Here is an 18,487-nt window from a genome sequence, read left to right on the forward strand (position 1 = left end):
AATTTAAAGGCAATGCTACCAAATACTAATTGAGTGTATGTAAACTTCTGACCCACTGGGAATGTGATGAAAGAAATAAAAGCTGAAATAAATCATTCTCTCTACTATTATTCTGACATTTCACTTTCTTAAAATAAATTGGTGATCCTAACTGACCTAAGACCTAGTATTGTTACTAGGAGTGAATGTCAGTAATTGTGAAAAACTGAGATTAAATGTATTTCGCTAAGGTGTATGTAAACTTCCGACTTCAACTGTATCTTTTAAAAAGCCACATTTGAAAGGATTACCTACACATACTGATCAGCTCATGTTATAGACAGAAGCATGCTAAAACATGGCAGACCAATCCGAACTCATCTCTCAGCTTTTCCAGCCCATATCTTAGCCAATCATGGCTAGCGGAAGGTTCCTGACTTTTTCCGAGGCTTCTAATTTAAGAATTGTATTCGTATTTACAGATGCTATACAAGTTTGTTATTAAGGCACATGAAAGGTCACATGTTCCTGAAGGAATTTCTGTCAAAAAACACATTTTGATAAAAAAAATATGTTTACGTTCAACGCCTCTCCTGTGAAGTAGTGACGTGTGACATACGCCTGGTTTCCTGAAACATGTCACATTTTATGACTGAGAATGTTTTTGTCATCTCATATTTCTTTGATTTGGGCAAACACTGTCTCTGCCAAACCAGGATTGGTGTCACGGTTTGTACTGCCATAACCTGTCAGGCACGGTTTTCTGTAGTTTAGGCCAAGGACTTGCCTCGTAAAACTGACTGACCGCTGCCCTCTCATTATTGTGTTGCTTCACTTGCTCCCGAGTGGCGCAGCGGTCTAAGGCACTGCATCTCAGTGCTAGAGGTGTCACTACAGACCCTGGTTCGATTCCAGGCTGTATCACAACCGGCCGTGATTGGGAGTCCCATAGGACTGAGCACAGCGTTGTCCGGGATAGGGTTTGGCCAGGGTTGGCCGTCATTGTAAATAAGAATTTGTTCTCAACTGACTTGCCTAGTTAAATAAAGGTTAAATAATTAACTTGTAACAAGATATGTCACTACACTACTTAACACGTCTAGCGAAACAGAATGTGAGCTCATGAGATCAGGATGGTGCATCAGGTTGAAAGAGTACCAGCACTGCACTCAAATGAACCCACAGTGTGATACAAAAAAAGAGCAAATCAAACTGAACAGCTGATGGTGTAATAATGGCCTTGTAGTGTGTTCCATCAATCAATTTCTCTAAGGTCATGATTAAGCAATAAAGGGGATGTAAGGTTAACCATATAGAGTGTTAAACTGCACAATCAGTCCTCTCTACAACATCACCAATACTACAGTTGTCAACATTGGAACAACTGTGTCTTTAATATACAAATACAACATTTCAGATGAGATTAACTCTTGGTAGAGGCTGTCATCATAACTTGCTTTCTGATCGTAGGGCACTGGGTCAGCTAAGCCGGGTACTAGTTGTTTTTTCCCATGCCTACATATTTGCAAAATGTGTCAATTGACCTCCCAGGCTTCAATTAAAGAACAATCAAGACAATTACAAACTGGTGTGTAACCAGACTGCATATAAACTGTTCTTGATATTCACTTCAAATGAGAATTTAACCCTCAGGGGAAACAACAATTTCTTACTCCATTCCTTAGCTAAATGATGTTATGGAGAATCAACAGCAATATGTAAGTTTAAATGTGTATATGTTTTGTCTCCATCCAAATATGTCTCTGGAAAAACTAGAGTTTGAATAGAAAGTATGCAAATTAAAATGGATGGTGCTGCTGTGTGCTATTGACATGATCTGAGATTTTGCTAGCTTCCGAGTATTCACAGATAATACAAGAGTTCTATATGATGTTGGAAGTTTACTTACACCTTAGCCAAATACGTTTAAACTCAGGTTTTCACAATTCCTTACATTTAATCCTAGTAAAAATCCCCTGTCTTAGGTCAGTTAGGATCACCACTTTATTTTAAGAATGTGAAATGTCCGAATAATAGTGATTTCAGCTTTTATTTCTTCACATTCCCATTGGGTCAGAAGTTTACATACACTCAATTAGTATTTGTTATCATTGCCTTTAAATTGTTTAACTTGGGTCAAACGTTTTGGGTAGCCTTCCACAAGCTCCCCACAATGAGTTAGGTGAATTTTGGCCAATTCCTCCTGACAGAGCTGGTGTAACTGAGTCAGGTTTGTAGGCCTACTTGCTCCACACACGCTCTTTCAGTTCTGCCAACAAATTTTCTATATGTTTGAGGTCAGGGCTTTGTGATGGCCACTCCAATACCTTGACTTTGTTGGCCTTAAGCAATTTTGCCACAACTTTGGAAGTATTCTTGGGGTCATTATCCATTTGGAAGACACATTTGCGACCAAGCTTTAACTTCCTGACTGGTGTCTTGATGTTGCTTCCATATATCCACATAATCTCATGATGCCATCTATTTTGTGAAGTGCTCCAGTCCCTCCTGCAGCAAAGCACCCCCACAACATGATGCTGCCACCCCCGTGCTTCACGGTTGGGATGGCGTTCTTCGGCTTGCAAGCCTCCCCCTTTTTCTCCGAACATAACGATGGTCATTATGAGGAAACAGTTCTATTTTTGCTTCATCAGAACAGAGGACATTTCTCCAAAAAGTACCATCTTTGTCCCCATGTGCAGTTGTAAATCGTAGTCTAACTTTTTTATGGCAGTTTTGTAACAGTGGCTTCTTCCTTGCTGAGCGGCCTTTCAGATTATGTCGATATAGGACTCGTTTTACTGTGGATATACATACTTTTGTACCTGTTTCTAAACAAGGTCCTTTGCTATTGTTCTGGGATTGATTTGCACTTTTTACACCAAAGTATGTTCATCTCTAGGGGAGAGAACGCGTCTCCTTCATAAATTGTATGACGGCTGCAGGGTCCCATGGTGTTTATACTTGCGTACTATTGTTTGTACAGATGACCGTGGTAACCTCAGGTGTTTGGAAATTGCTCCCAAGGATGAACCAGACTTGTGGTCTACAATTATTTTTCTGAGATCTTGACTGGTTTCTTTTGATTTCCCCATGATGTCAAGCAAAGAGGCAATGAGTTTGAAAGTAGGCCTTGAAGTACATCCACAGGTACACCTCCAATTGACTCAAATTATGTCAATTAGCCTCTCTGAAGCTTCTAAAGCCATGACATTTCCTGGAATTTTCCAAGCTGTTTAAAGGCACAGTCAACTTAGTGTATGTAAACTTCTGACCCACTGGAATTGTGATACAGTGAAATAATCTGCAAACAATAGTTGGAGAAATTAATTGTCATGCACAAAAGTAGATGTCCTATCTAACTTGCCAAAACTATAGTTTGTTAACAAGAAATTTGTGGAGTAGTTGAAAAACGAGTTTAAATAATTCCAACCTAAGTGTATGTAAACTTCTGACTTCAACTCTATTCTATCTAACCCTGTAAAGTGAATCAGATTCACATGATATACAGTGCCTTGCATAAGTATTCATCCCCCTTGGTGTTTTTCTTATTTTGTTGCATTACAATCTGTAATTTCATGTAATGGACAAAATAGTCTAAATTAATAAAGTGAAATGAAAATAATGACTTGTTTCATAAAATTAAAAATGGAGAAGTGGTTTGTGCGTATGTATTCACCCCCCTTTGCTAAGAAGCTCCTAGATAAGATCTGGTGCAACCAATTACCTTCAAAAGTCACATAATTAGTTGGATTGCACACAGGTGGACATAATTTAACTGTCACATGATCTCAGTATATATATACACCTGTTCTGAAAGGTCCCAGAGTCTGCAACACCACTAAGCAAGTGGCACCATGAATACCAAGGAGCTCTCTAAACAGGTCAGGAACACAGTTGTACAGTACAGATCAGGGTTGGGTTATAAAGAAATATAAAAAACTTTGAACATCCCATGGAGCACCGTTAAATCCATTATTTTTTTAAATGGAAAGAATGACACCACAACAAACCTGCCAAGAGAGGGCTGCCCACCAAAACTCACAGACCAGGCAATGAGGGCAACAAAGATGACCCGGATGGAGCTGCAAAGCTCCACTGCGGTGATTGGAGTATCTGTCCATAGGGCCACTTTAAGCCGTACACTCCACAATGCTGAGCTTTACAGAAGAGTGGCCAGAAAAAAAGACATTGCTTAAGAAAATAAGCAAACACGTATGGAAGAAGGTACTCTGGTCAGATGAGACTAAAATTGAGCTTTTTTTCCATCAAGGAAAACGCTACGTCTGGCGCAAACCCAACACCTCTCATCACCTTGAGAATACCATCCCCACGGTGAAGCAGGGTGGTGGCAGTATCATGCTGTGTGGATGTTTTTCATTGGCAGGGACTGGAAACTGGTCAAAATTGAAGGAATGAAGGATGGTGCTAAATTGAGGGAAACCTGTTTCAGTCTTCCAGAGATTTGAGGCTTGAATGGAGGTTCACCTACCAGCAGCACAATTACCCTAAGCATACTGCTAAAGCAACACTCGAGTGGTCTAAGGGGAAACATTTAAATGTCTTGGAATGGCCTAGTCAGTCAAAGCCCAGACCTCATTCCAATTGAGAATCGGTGGTATGACTTTAAAGATTGCTGTACACCAGCGAAACCCATCCAACATGAAGGCGCTGGAGCAGTTCGCCTTGAAGAATAGGCAAAATCCCAATGGCTAGATGTGCCAAGCTGATAGAGACATACCCCAAGAGACTTGCAGCTGTAATTGCTGCAAAAGGTGGCTCTACAAAGAATTGACTTTGGTGGGGTGAATGATTATGCATGCTCAAGTTTCTGTTTTATTGTCTCATTTCTTGTTTGTTTCAAAATAAACAAACATTTTACATCTTTAAAGTTGTAGGCATGTTGTGTAAATCAAATTATACAACCCCCCCCCCCAAAAAAAAAAAAATCTATTTAAATTCCAGGTTGTAAGGCAACAAAATAGGAGGGGGTGAATACTTTCGCAAGCCAATGTATTTATTAAAACTAACGATACAGCAGCTAGAACCTATCCAGGAAGAGGAGGAGGAGGAGGAGGATGAGGAGGAAGAGAAAAAAGAGCAGGTGGTGGATGATCAGGAGAAAGAAGAGGAAGAGCCTCCACTAAAGGTGTGGAGGCCAAGCCGACAGTCTCGTTCTCTGGACCAGAGTAGTGCTGCACAGGTGGAGATCTACAATCTCTCTCTACCATATCCAAATATCACCCAGACAACAAGTGACCTTAGGGAGGAGATTACCCCACCAGGGTTCACACTCCCTAGGAAACGCAGAGCAAAGGCTGATGGGGAAGTGGATGGCGTTCATCCGGAAGTAGAGGTAATTTTTGTTCAATGTAATTACATTGAAATTATGTGGAAACGACGTTGATTTAACCAGTATGTGCCCAGTGGGAAGTAGCCTGTTCTCCCAACTCATCTTCTCACTTTATATTTTTAATGCAAGTATTTACATTTCAGCGCCAGCTAACCATCAACAGAACAGTGAAACAAACATCTCATACAAGGAGGAGACTCTCCTGGTCATCGTCAGATGAAGAGCTACCAACACCACAACGACCACAGAAGAGGAGATGGAAGGACGAGCTACCACCACCACAGAAGAAGAGAGGGCCTAGGGGACGGAGAAAGGTGCCAACTGCAGTGAGTATCAATAATACGCCTTTAGTCATGATGGTCTGGACAAACAAAATACATGTACATTACCAGTCAAAGGTTTGGACACACCTACTCATTCAAGAGCTTTCCTTTTTTAATTTTTGTATTTTTTTACATTGTAGAATAATTGTGAAGACATCAAAACTATGTAATAACACATATGGAATCATATAGTAACCAAAAAAGTGTTTCAAAGATATTTCATATTTTAGTTTCTTCAAAGTAGCCACCCTTTTCCTCTAACAGCTTTGCACACTCTTGGCATTCTCTCAACCAGCTTCATGAGGTAGTCACCTGGAATGCATTTCAATTAACAGGTGTGCATTGTTAAACGTTCATTTGTGGAATTTCTTTCCTCCTTAATGCGTTTGAGTCAATCAGTTGTGTTGTCACAAGGTAGGGGTGGTATACAGAAGATAGCCCTATTTGGTAAAATATCATATTATGGCAAGAACAGATCAAATAAGCAAAGAGAAACGACAGTCCATCATTACTTTAAGACAAGGTCTGTCAATCCTGTCATGACATTTGCCTGGAGGTAGGTTTATGACAGGCATAAATACCTCTTCCTCCCCCCCTTTTTCCTCTCTCTACCCTACTGATGTGAAATTTGAAAACCCCTTGGTTAACATAGAGATTCTGGGAACATCAGAAGGTGGGGGGAAATGAACTATATTCTGGTAATCCGACCAATTGAACATATGCGGTGGTACTTAATGAATATGATGTCAGTTCAGTTGTCATCTGGGACATTCTCATCAATGACAGGATGACAAACTCTACAGCGGAAAGTCTGCACATTGTAGTTATCGGAGTCACATGGAATTGTTGTTCAATTTAAATGTTTGAATATAAAATTATGGGTGAAGTGATTAAATGTAATTTTAGCTTCCAGAGAGATTGGGTTTTCATAAGGTTAGGGCTCTGCTCAATCAGTGGCCCGCCCCTCTGAAGGGACATGGGCTATAAAACTTTCCAGACACACCCTTCTCGCTCCACTATATAAAGCCTTGACGAAAATGTAACCTGTTCCGAGGATGTGAGGACGACGGTCCGATGTCAGCATGGTTCAGATAATAACTACAGAACGAAGCCAACATCAGCGTGAGCTTTGGTTGCGAATGATATGAACTTTGAACTCTTATTCACTACAGAAGTGATACCTCCTAGCCGTTGAGTTAGCAACAGCAGTTGAAAACGAGGGTTAGGAAGGAACAGACAGAGTACCCGTCTATCACACAACGACGTTACCACAACGTATCCAATTGACCACCAGAGACGTTCTACAAAGGACTCGGTTTGGCAACACGGCCTTCCATCTACAACCAACCTACCGCAGCTCAGAGTAAATATTTATTGCATTTTCCTTTTCCAAATGGGCGGTAATTTAGAATGCATAAGGTACTGTATTTACGACAGCACAGCTTCTTCCTTTGGTCCTCAGTCTTCCCGCTCTTTCACTCAAACCCAGCCCCTTTCTTTTGTGTAACCAGCTGTCATATCTGTTCCATCCGCTAGGGACATTTTCCTTTATGATGTAATTGGCAATCAAGGTATGATTAATTCTGTGTGATTAGTTAGGTATTTAGTAAATAAATAATGAAACCCAATTTTGTATTGCTGATTCAACTTGTTGGCCAGGGTTCGTGAAGATATCTGAAAGTTGTAAATTCTTGGTTGAGACTGAATTAAGGTGAAAATTAATATTGACTGCTATTGGATGTAAAATATTACTAGGTCTTTAAGAGTTTATTTGGAAGATAACAGGCCCATAAATATTATTTTGTGGTGCCCCGACTCTCTAGTTAATTACATTTACATGATTAGCTCAATCAGGTAATATTAATTACGGAGAAATTATTTTATAGAATAGCATGTCATATCACTTAATCCGACATAGCCAAAGACACGACAATCCTGAACAGTTCAAGAACATTGAATGTTTCTTCAAGTGCAGTCACAAAAACCATCAAGTGCTATGATGAAACTGGCTCTCTATAGGACAGCCACAGGAAAGGAAGACCTAGAGTTACCTCTGCTGCAGAGGATACGTTCATTAGTTACCAGCCTCAGAAATTGCAGCCTAAATAAATACTTCAGAGTTCAAGTAACAGACACATCTCAACATGAACTGTTCAGAGGAGACTGTGTGAATCAGGCCTACATGGTTGAATTTCTGAAGAGAAACCACTAGTTAAGGACACCAATAATAAGAAGAGACGTGCTTGGGTCAAGGAGCATGAGCAATGGACATTAGACCAGTGGAAATCCACCGTGAAGCATGGAGGAGGAGGTGTGATGGTGTGGGTTGATTTATTTAGAATTCAAGGCCCACTTAACCAGCATGGCTACCCCAGCATTCTGCAGCAATACGCCATCCCATCTGGTTTGCACTTAGCAATCCTTATGAAGCTGGTTGAGAGAATGCCAAGAGTGCGCAATGCTGTCATTGAGGCAAAGGGTGGCTATATTTTGATTTGTATAACACTATTTTCGGTTACTATATGATGCCATATGTGTTATTTTGTAGTGTTGATGTCTTCACTATTATTCTACAATGTAGAAAATAGTACAAATAAAGAGAAACTGTTGAATGAGTCTGTTTCCAAACTTTTGACTGGTACTGTACATCAAAAGTACATCCGATTAAAGTGATCAAACACACATTTTGATCATTTTGTCCATGATACTCACTTCACTATATCCCTATAGGAGGATATTTTCCCACAATGGCTGGTGAATTTGATGCACAACATTGAGGAGGCTACAACACATGAGTTGGTTGTTGAGTAGGCTTGCAACATGACTAAAGGGCATCCAATAAATCATTGCAAGATGATACATACTGTGTGTCACTAAAGCATACAATGCAAGAGAAATACATGTGTCTGATTCAAGACTATGAATAAAGGTTATCTGGACGTTATCCAGGGTACACCTCCAATGTACCAATTGTGTTTACCAAGGCCAGCATTTCATCAGACTGGGAAAATAACAGGGTCGTTCCATAAAATGAGTCCCTTTTGGGTAGTGTAACTCTGTAAAAATATTCCGATAGTAAGAGCCTATCAATAAGTGCAAAATAAAGTAACGGGGTTGATGATTTCATCTCAAATCAGCCATAAATTCCCTTATGAAAGGATGATTGGAAACTTGTGTGTGTGCATCAGTGAGCGGCAATTTAATGCAAGCTTCAAAAAAATAATAATTGTTAAAATAATTCTAGCCTGTCTATCTGGGTCGACTTAGCAGAGTTGCCAACAAACGGATGCAGACATTTTTCAGGATACATCTAATTCCACCCAGCTTCCTTTTCCCCTGAAAACAGAATGTAGGAACTCCGCTCAGGCATTGGCTTTTACGCCTGATACTTTAGGTTAATCTATGGGTAACAAGGTGTACATGTTAGAAGTCAGAGGGACATGCCAATATACAGAATTTTGGCACTTTAGCAAGTCTGATTTATTGAATTTTACATGTGGTCTATATTAAAGGGCACTTAATTTAATATAACATGCTTGTTAAATGCAATATTGGTGCACAGTTTCTTCTTAAAATATAAAAGGGATGTAAAAGGAACTAATTTCGTGGAATGACCCAAAAACCTTCCACTATCCACATATGACAAGGTAGTGTCAGTTGGTGTCTCGAGACAATGACTAATAGTCCAGTCATTGCACAAAGTCACCATGCTTCATCATGCGATGATAAACATGAGGTATCATAGAGGCACAGAGAAACAGTGTGTGTCAAGGTATGGGGGATGGGTGGAAAGGTGTTCAGTGTTAGCCGTAGATAAAGTGTGATTAACTAATACTACACCAGGAAGTGATCAATTAAAAAAAAAAGACATTCTCCAGACAAACATGTTATGGTTGCATGGTTATGTAACTGATGGGATGATCATGTTTATGTGCCCTGCAGATGACCCCTAGCCCACCACATGGACTGAACAACACATGGTTTATGAAAGTAGAGTAGAATCAAATCATATCCAGTTCATGACTGACCTATAACTTCTGACCCTTAGGTAAGTCCTGTACCAAAGGATGAATCGCAATGCACAACTTAACATCATTCCATTATTAGTTTGTCCCCCACATCATACAGTATGTACAGTATGAACGATCGAGGGGTCAAAACCAAAAAAACAACGAATTGATTTTGCAATGTTTTCCAACATCACCTTGTACAATCACTCCTCGTCCCAGAGTAAATATTGACGACAGGGCAGGCAGGCAGCTTCAGTGAACCCCAGTTCAGATCTACACACTCTACCAGAGGTCAACCCACCCAATACAGCTAATGCTGGTCCTGCGCTGTCTTGCCAAAATGTTTAATATCTGGAGTCACTGGTTCAAACATTAACCTCCCTGAGGGTCAGAGCTCTGTATAAATACTGCAACTCCTTTGTTCTGAGAATTCAGTTCAGAAAGAAAGAAGGAAACCTATAGATGCCTATTTACAGTATATTGTGCTTCTCATAAGTACTTGAGGACTAAGCAAAAACTACACTTGAAGATTAAAGACCGCACTTGAAGAAAATTCACATCTACACCTGACTGTAGATTTTAGTGTCTTTCTACACCTGAAGATTCGATATGCTTGGATTATATAAGAAGTTGACCCTGCTGGCAGCGACGTCTTTGTCCCTCCTGACCACTCTGGCCCAGTCTTCCCCTGTGGTGGGCCCGGAGCCTATTCGCTGTGCCCCCTGTACCCAGGAGAAGCTGGATGAATGCCCGGCCATCTCCTCAGACTGTAAGCAGGTTCTAAGGGAGCCAGGCTGTGGCTGCTGCATGGCATGTGCCCTGGAGAAGGGGGCCTCCTGTGGGGTATACACGGCCCACTGTGCTCAGGGGTTAAAATGCAGCCCAAGAGCTGGGGATCCTAGACCCCTCCACTCCCTCACCAGAGGACAGGCCATCTGCACTGAGGACCAGGGACAAGGTAGACTCCGCTTTTTGTCCTTTATGTTTTTGTTTTTCATTCATTGATTCCATCCTTCAGCTATTACTTATTTATAAAGATGTTGGACAATCTACAAATTAAACCTTTTTTTGACAACATAATCAAAAGGATAGAATCTAAACTTATGTAAAACATGGTATACTTACCCACTAATTTCTCTCTCTAATCCACAGAGAAAGTAGAAGGGGTGCCAGACCACAGCTCCCTAGCCTACTTCCTGGGACTCAACACCCCCTTTGACACCAAAAATGAGGGGGCTCAGGAGAGCATCAAGGCCAAGGTCAACACCATCCGCAAGAAACTGGTGGAACAGGTATGTACAGTATTGAATCTGAAGCAGGGCTGCCACTTTGGTTTTAGAAGTGGGGGGACATAACCTGGTGGAGAGTCAGGGGGTCCTCCCCCAGATTTTGGGGGCTATCTAAAGCTAATTTCCTGCAATTTTACACAATCCAGTCTATAACAAAAAGTAAGCAAACATGCCCACGGTCATCAAGCTAGGTAAGAGATCCTTAATAAATATGTTTGTGTGGTTAATAAGACGGAACTTGATCAAAGGTAATTTAATAATAAATATGTTTAAGTGATTAATAAGACAGAACTTGATCAAAGGTAATTCAATAATAAATATGTTTAAGTGATTAATAAGACAGAACTAGATCAAAGGTAATTCAATAATAAATATGTTTATGTGGTTAATAAGACTGAACTAGATCAAAGGTAATTCTATAATAAATATTGTTGCACCTTTAACCAATAGCCTAACAAATGAACAACTCTTGAAAAAATACTTTGATTGTCTTTATTAAGACATCCTCTATATCAAATTTCAGCCAGACCAGACCAGCCAGCCCGAGCTGCCACCCCGACCATCTAGTCAATAACTCAACTCTTTTCCCAACATAATTTCCTTCTCGGGTCACCTTTTAATTTTGTTTAATTCCCAAAGGGAAAGGTTTGGAAACAAAAAAATTAAGCAAAAAAAAAACACGACATACACCTCAAATATACATTAACACACAGAAACAGCAAATCCTCCATATAATTAATCTCATAGAACTAATAATAATGTAGAGCTCTTTTTATTTGCACACAATATAGCTGTGTTGCCCTGTCCTGTCCCTAGGGGTCCACTTCCCTGCAGCGCCCAAACCCAACACACCCCACTCAGCTTTAGGATCTTAGTGAAACATTCCTAATTGGTTTTGGTAGTATTAGGAGTGACAACGTGACAACCCACAGGACGGCAGACCCCAGAGCTAGGACTGAGCAGCCCAGCAGCTAGGGAATGCCTAAATAGGTATCTCCCCTGAAGTGGGTATCTTTTCAATACGGACTCCTTTAGTTGTACCCTATTCCACGTAAGGCATCCAGTCCTTATGAAAGTTGCCCATCATGCCCTTAATCTTGTAATAAATCAAATCTAGTGATACATAACTTGACATTGTAGGAGGATAACCGACCTTCCAATTAATGTCAATTCATTTCTTAGCCAGTATAAATGCTTGGATACACAGTTTTTCAGATAAGTCTCTGGTATCAACAGTGAGAAGGGAGAATCTGTAGACATGCTGAGACAAAAGAACATACTCTTTACCAGAATTCAGCCATGCAGCCTTCACAAGCCCATAAAATATGCAAATATGTCCCCTTGTGTGTTTTAAACCCCCAGGAGAGGAGTGACATTTCTGAGTGCATCTAATTTGGTTTCACAGGCATATAGTACATTCTATGGATGGTCTTAAACTGCAATCATTTCTGTCTGAGATGATATGAACATGACTGGGCATTCTAACACATCTGTATTTATTCATCATCATCATCATCATCATCAATAGCTTCTACCAGATCCTCCTCGCATTTTAGTTTGACATGTTTTGTGTCATCAGGAAAAGCCTCTATCAACTCTTGAAACAGTTTGAAAATCAACTTTGGAGGTTTGTCAGACTGGCTTGTCCAGTGTTTGCTACACAGAGAGAATTAATTGTTGTATGTGCAAAAATTCACCTCACCTCTGTCACAGACTGGTCTTCCCTGGCTGCCTGACCCTGCTGAGACCCCTGTCACCATCTGATCCTCCTAAAATGAGGCATGATGAATAATTACCTTGGTGTATTCATTATATTATCCAAGAGTAGAATCAATGGTTCAATAGTTGAAATGACCATTATTCCCAGATCCCAGACTGTAACTTTAATCTTCAGCTGCTGTCATATAGCTACAGTAGTACATATTTCTCACATTATTCACACTCAGAATTTGCTGCTTCAACTTCAGTAGTCTACCCCTCCTAGTTGGGCGTGAGAGTTCAAGTGCACCTCGTATGTGTGGTCTCATTGAAATAGAGTAGGCTGCCTACATGGGCGGAGAATCCCATGGCAGTGAATAATTATAGTTAGGTATATTTCATAGACTGTAGTTTACTACAGTAGCTGTAAATAAATATTGATAATGGAAAGAAGTGGAGGGCGTTCAACAAACGTGTGTCGAAAGTACAATCAAAAAATGTAATCATTATTGAAAAGGAAAAAGCCTATGTGCCCGTTATGCCAAGTCGTGAGCTAGCGTTGAACCTTTTCATTTTCAATAAGTATTGATTACCCATTTATTTGCCTCTGCCTGCAAATGGTCCTCCTAAAGGGTAAACTGTGTCCTATATGCCTATGCCAAATTTTAGCAAGTGCCGCTCATCATTCTTGCTGCTTCCAGTTCAGTAGCCACACCTGCGAAATCAGGTGCGCTTGTAGTCTCAATTAAATAGAGTAGGCTGTAGCCTATGCATGGGGGCAGTTACATTTACTTCCTACATAGACCTATGATTAGGCTATAGTTTACTACATTGCCTAGAAATAGGCATAAATATTGATCACCCAACTCTGCTCTCTTCAAACTACATCTAGCAAATTGGCTGACATGGCCCTTATATTGTAGTACTAGGCTATGTGAGAATCTCTGGTAATTTAACCTATTTCTTAAGTTATTTTTGTGCATTTGGTATTGCCTATAGGGTGCAGAATTGATGGGACCATGGCTGGCAAGTGAGCTGCATCACATACACCTAAAGTAACATAGCTGGACTGTGGTTGGGTTTGGGACCAGTTCTTTCAGTAGCGGGTGGGAGTCGGACAGAAAGCAAGCAGGTGTGGATGTGGGATGAAGAATTCAGTCCTGTGCAGACCTCTACTGTGCACCTTGACAGTGAAGCATGTAACGTTAGAGACATTTATTACTATGCCAGTGTGAAAGTAGGGAATTAGCTAGGGAAACTAACATTACATTGCCATACTGACTGATAAAAGTCACATTGCACTGAAAAAAAATGTCAGAATATCAATATTCAGTCGTTTGGCCGATGGTTTCGCGTTTGATTGAGGCAAAAAGAATAGCTAACTTTCGACAACTTTTGGAAGCTCTCTCTAACGGTACATCAACTGGCGATAGCTAGCCAAGTTAAATTACTTCTGAAATGGGACAAAACAAAGGCTGTAAAACATTTTCATACAAACAGCAGCTGTTACATAATAATAATATCCACCTCATATCACTGTCTGGCCGAACTGGAGGCTAGAGCTGACCTGGCTGTGGTAGCTAGCATAGCTTATTCATTCATCTCAGTCGAGAGGGGATAAAACATTAGCTATTGTTACATGTCAGTTACAATACTAGCTCAGCACTGCAAATAAACACTAGTAAAAAAAATCTGCTCTAGAATCAGTACTCCCTTCTGCATGTAATCTTATTCATTGTGATCTAAAAGGCTGAACTCCCTTACAAAAAGATTGGAGTATTGAAACCACAGTAAAAGTGCAGCAACTGCAGTCGACTGTGGTATTTTGGATGCAGTAATTGTAAAATAACTGCAGTGTACTGCAATTGAACTGCAGTTAGACTGCACTGTTACTGTAGTAAAAAAACACTGGTATATTGAACACAGTATTTGCAGAATACTGCAGTTATACTGCACTCTGACTGCAATCTGTTTTCGTAAGGGCTGATCCTAAATCAGGTGCTTTATATGGCCCGGACTTACTTTCTTCTTCTTCTGCTGTAGCTTCGTGGAGAGAACCTAATTTAGAGCTCAAGACAATTTAGCTCTTATCCACCAGAGGAAGCTGTTGCCCTTTTAACAAAAACCACCCAAACTCAGTGAGAAAATGTTACTCCCTTGAGATGAAATTTGCTTTGCATTTTACCACATGACAATTGAATGTTCTTAGTCAGATATAACAACTTAGTGTTGGACCAAAAGGCTCCTTAACAGCTTCTACCCCCAAGCCATAAGACTGCTGAACAATTAATCAAATGGCCGCCAGACTATTTACATTGACCCACACCCCTCCATTTGTTTGTACACTGCTGCTACTCACTTCACCTCTACCTACATGTACAAATAACTGTACCCCCTCACACTGACTCGGTACCGGTATCCCCTGTATATAGCCTCGTTATTGTTACTATATTGTGTTACTTTTTATTATTTTTTACTTTGGTTTATTTGTTAAATATTTTCTGAACTCTTTCTTGAACTGCATTGTTGGTTAAGGGCTTGTAAGTAAGCATTTCACGGTAAGGTATAAATACACCTGTTGTATTCGGTGGATGTGACAAATAAAGTTTGATTTGATTTCATAACGTATTCTTTGTCCATCTTGCTGTGTTTATTATACAGTATGTTTTGTATCAGATGTTGACTGTTCTCTTTATCTTGTCCCCAGGGTCCCTGCCACATTGAGCTGCATGCAGCTCTGGACAAGATAACCAGCTCTCAGCAGGAACTAGGAGAGAAGTTCACCAACTTCTACCTACCCAACTGTGACAAACATGGCTTCTACAAGGCCAAGCAGGTAAGGCATAGCACCTGAGCTGTAAGTTTGTTTAGCAATAGCATTAGCTCATTAGTGGTAGATATTATGACCAGGGTTTTTCTTGTGATCTGACCAGGAAAACATTTATCAATGCAGTGAAGTCTATCCATGTAATTGAATATATTGCCCCCTCTTCTGTTGTGTTCTAGTGTGAGTCGTCTCTGGTGGGACCCCATGCCAGGTGTTGGTGTGTGTCCTCCTGGAATGGGAAGAAGATTCTGGGGTCCAATTATCTACCCGGCTTAGAGTGCCAGCTGGAGCTCTAAATCATGGACACTCTGACCCACATGTACAGACACATGCATGCACACGTATTGACACACATGCAGAGTTTTTTTTACTCCTCTTAAACACACGTATAGGTGCCCTCAAACCTACACACATCCACATCATATATACTGACTTTCTTTTACAAACATGTATAAATACACACTCATTCGAATAAGCACACATTTTTTTTTTATGTAATTACTCTTAATTTATTTACGTGACGTATCACACCTTATTTATTCAAAACGCGTATGTGCTTACAAGTATGGACCATTTGTAATTTTTAGATTGTTTATGTTTCCTATTTTCTGATTGTAAATAGGGCAACAGTGTATGCATTTGTGTTTCTGACTAAATAACTCCATCTCTGAAGACCACAGGTCTCCAGCTCTGCCAAACCCAGTTCAGGGTCTTCAGAATCTGTTTTTGATCCATTCAACCAGGTGGACCCGTGCACAGTAAATGAAACAACACAGCCATTCATTCATTCAACATGTTGACAGTTTCGGAAGGTATTCTCATTGACATTTCCTCAATGGGTATTGGGGAAATGCTTAAAGTTCCACAAGTATGCATCTGGTGGCCAGGCACAAACATATCACTGCTCATCCAAGCCCCTGTTTGGTTTTGGGGGAGTTTCTGTCTTCATCTACCTCTACTGGTCTGTGCAGGTCTTCTGGTTTAGCAGATGTTTTTTGGGACAGTTTTTTCTCCCAACTCTCTGCGCGTACACCACCCTCCTCATGTGAGGTCATTGTTTCATTTGTCTGAAAGGAAGTTCTCTTTTGTTTGATGTAATGTCTGTATTTATTATATGTCAAACTATTCCTGACAGCAAGTCAGAAATATGTGATGAGATATGCTGCTATTACTTTTTGTTTGGTTTGTTACAAATCATTCATAGCATATGTTAGTTGTAATTTTGTGCATTCAATAAACACGTTAACCTCAATGTTTGTGTTTTAGAGCATGTTTCTGTAGCATAGAACATATTAAGGACGCGGCAAGTTTGGAGAGCGTTGAATGAAGACACCAGTAACTTCATTAAATGAAGTATGTATTTGTGAGGAAACGTGTAACAGAAGGTCTTGTATATCCCCTGGCTTTATTAACCCAGAGGTTGTGGGAACACTTGGTTCTCAACAAATTATGAGAAAAGACTCCTGGGTAAAGTATAGAATGGCACCCTATTCCCTGTAGGGCGCTACTATTAGACCTGGTCAAAAGTAGTGCACTACATAGGGAACAGGGTACCATTTTGGGGACAACCCTGGTGGGAATTAAAAACATTTCCAGAGCTAGCAACATGCAGGGTTACTTCTGCAGCAAGCCTCAACAGAACCTCCAGTGGCAATATGAGGGATAACAAGTTATAATTGTGAACAAAAAGTATTCCGAATCTCAGCATCATCAATAAGGGTAATGGACATTTTAGAAATCTTTAGCATATTCAGACAACACACTTACAAAAGTAAATCGCATAGCAATGGAAGCTGGTGTCAACTTTACTGCATTTATTTGTTATAAATACACTTTTTGATACAAGGATAGAGAATATTGACCTTTAACCAAGGCACAGCTAAAAGGTGAAAAGGAATCTCTGAAAACAGAAAAACGTGCCAAGTGTCACGTCTAGAGGAAAACTGGCACCATCTCTACGGTGAAGAATGGTGGTGACAGCATCATGTTGTGGGGATGTTTTTCAGCATCAGGGACTGGGAGAGACTAGTCAGGAACAAGGGAAAGATAAACGGAGCAAAGCACAGAGAGATCCTTGATGAAAACCTGCTCCAGAGTGCTCAGGACCTCAGACTGGGGTAAAGGTTCACCTTCCAACAGGACAATGACCCTAAACACACAGCCAATACAACGCAGGAGTGGCTTCGGGATAAGTCACGGAATGTCTTTGAGTGGCCCACCCAGAGCCCGGACTTGAACCCGTTTGAACATCTCTGGAGAGACCTGAAAATAGCTGTGCAGCGACACTCCCCATCCAACCTGACAGAGCTTGAGAGGATCTGGAAAGAATGGGAGAAACTCTCCAAATACAGGTGTGCCAAGTTTGTGGCATCATACCCAAGAAGACTAATGCGGCTGTAATCACTGCCAAAGGTGCTTCAACAAAGTACTGAGTGAAGGGTCTGAATACTTACATAAGTGTCATAATTCAGGTTTTTTACTTTTAATAAATTAGCAAAAATGTGTAAAAAAAATGTTTTTGCTTTATCATTATGGGGTATTTTGTGTAGATTGATGACGGGAAAAAAACAATTTAATCGATTTTAGAATAAGACTGTAACGTAACAAAATGTGGAAAAAGTCAAATGGTCTGAACATTTTCCGAATGCACTGTATGTTCCACTGGTAGAAGTATAGGGAATGTACTTACATGAAGATGTATATGAGTTGCATAGGGAAGATGAGAACAGTATCCAGCTTTATAGTCAACTCCCTTAAATGGTCCTGAGGAAAGGGTAGTGATGCTGCAGTGAGATACAGGTTGGACTAAAGGCTGATGTATGTATCCTCTGGCACAAAGTGGGAAGGCATTTTATGACATTGTACTGTACTGTGCCACAGGGTGGTCACACAACAGCGGTTACACAGATAGACACACTTGTATTTCACACACACACACACACACACACACACACACACACACACACACACACACACACACACACACACACACAACCACACAAATACAT

At 40.4% G+C, this 18,487-nt stretch overlaps 2 protein-coding genes across 2 annotated transcripts in view; one reads left to right on the plus strand and one right to left on the minus strand.

The window, feature by feature from the left end:
- The first annotated feature begins 10,085 nt into the window (after positions 1-10,085).
- On the plus strand, positions 10,086-16,731 carry LOC135513000 (insulin-like growth factor-binding protein 1). Its single transcript, XM_064935610.1, has 4 exons — positions 10,086-10,623; positions 10,818-10,957; positions 15,360-15,488; positions 15,659-16,731. Exons 1-4 carry the CDS (start codon positions 10,275-10,277, stop codon positions 15,773-15,775), a joined length of 735 nt encoding a protein of 244 aa, XP_064791682.1. The 5' UTR covers positions 10,086-10,274; the 3' UTR covers positions 15,776-16,731.
- A 547-nt stretch (positions 16,732-17,278) lies between these two features.
- The window catches only part of LOC135512990 (insulin-like growth factor-binding protein 3), a 13,234-nt gene continuing 12,025 nt past the window's right edge, over positions 17,279-18,487 (minus strand). The window contains exon 4 of the mRNA XM_064935575.1: positions 17,279-18,487. This exon is cut by the window's right edge and continues 567 nt beyond it. The gene's annotated coding sequence lies outside the window, so the exon portion shown is untranslated.

Source organism: Oncorhynchus masou, chromosome 3 (assembly GCF_036934945.1).
Source record: "Oncorhynchus masou masou isolate Uvic2021 chromosome 3, UVic_Omas_1.1, whole genome shotgun sequence".
Classification (NCBI taxonomy): Eukaryota; Metazoa; Chordata; class Actinopteri; order Salmoniformes; family Salmonidae; genus Oncorhynchus; species Oncorhynchus masou.

Bases quoted from the DNA above. Each gene is read 5' to 3' on its own strand.
- LOC135513000 (XM_064935610.1), top strand. From the start codon at position 10,275: ATGCTTGGATTATATAAGAAGTTGACCCTGCTGGCAGCGACGTCTTTG. The intron at 10,624-10,817 runs GTAGACTCCGCT...TCTAATCCACAG, and splicing joins CACTGAGGACCAGGGACAAG to AGAAAGTAGAAGGGGTGCCA. The intron at 10,958-15,359 runs GTATGTACAGTA...TCTTGTCCCCAG, and splicing joins GCAAGAAACTGGTGGAACAG to GGTCCCTGCCACATTGAGCT.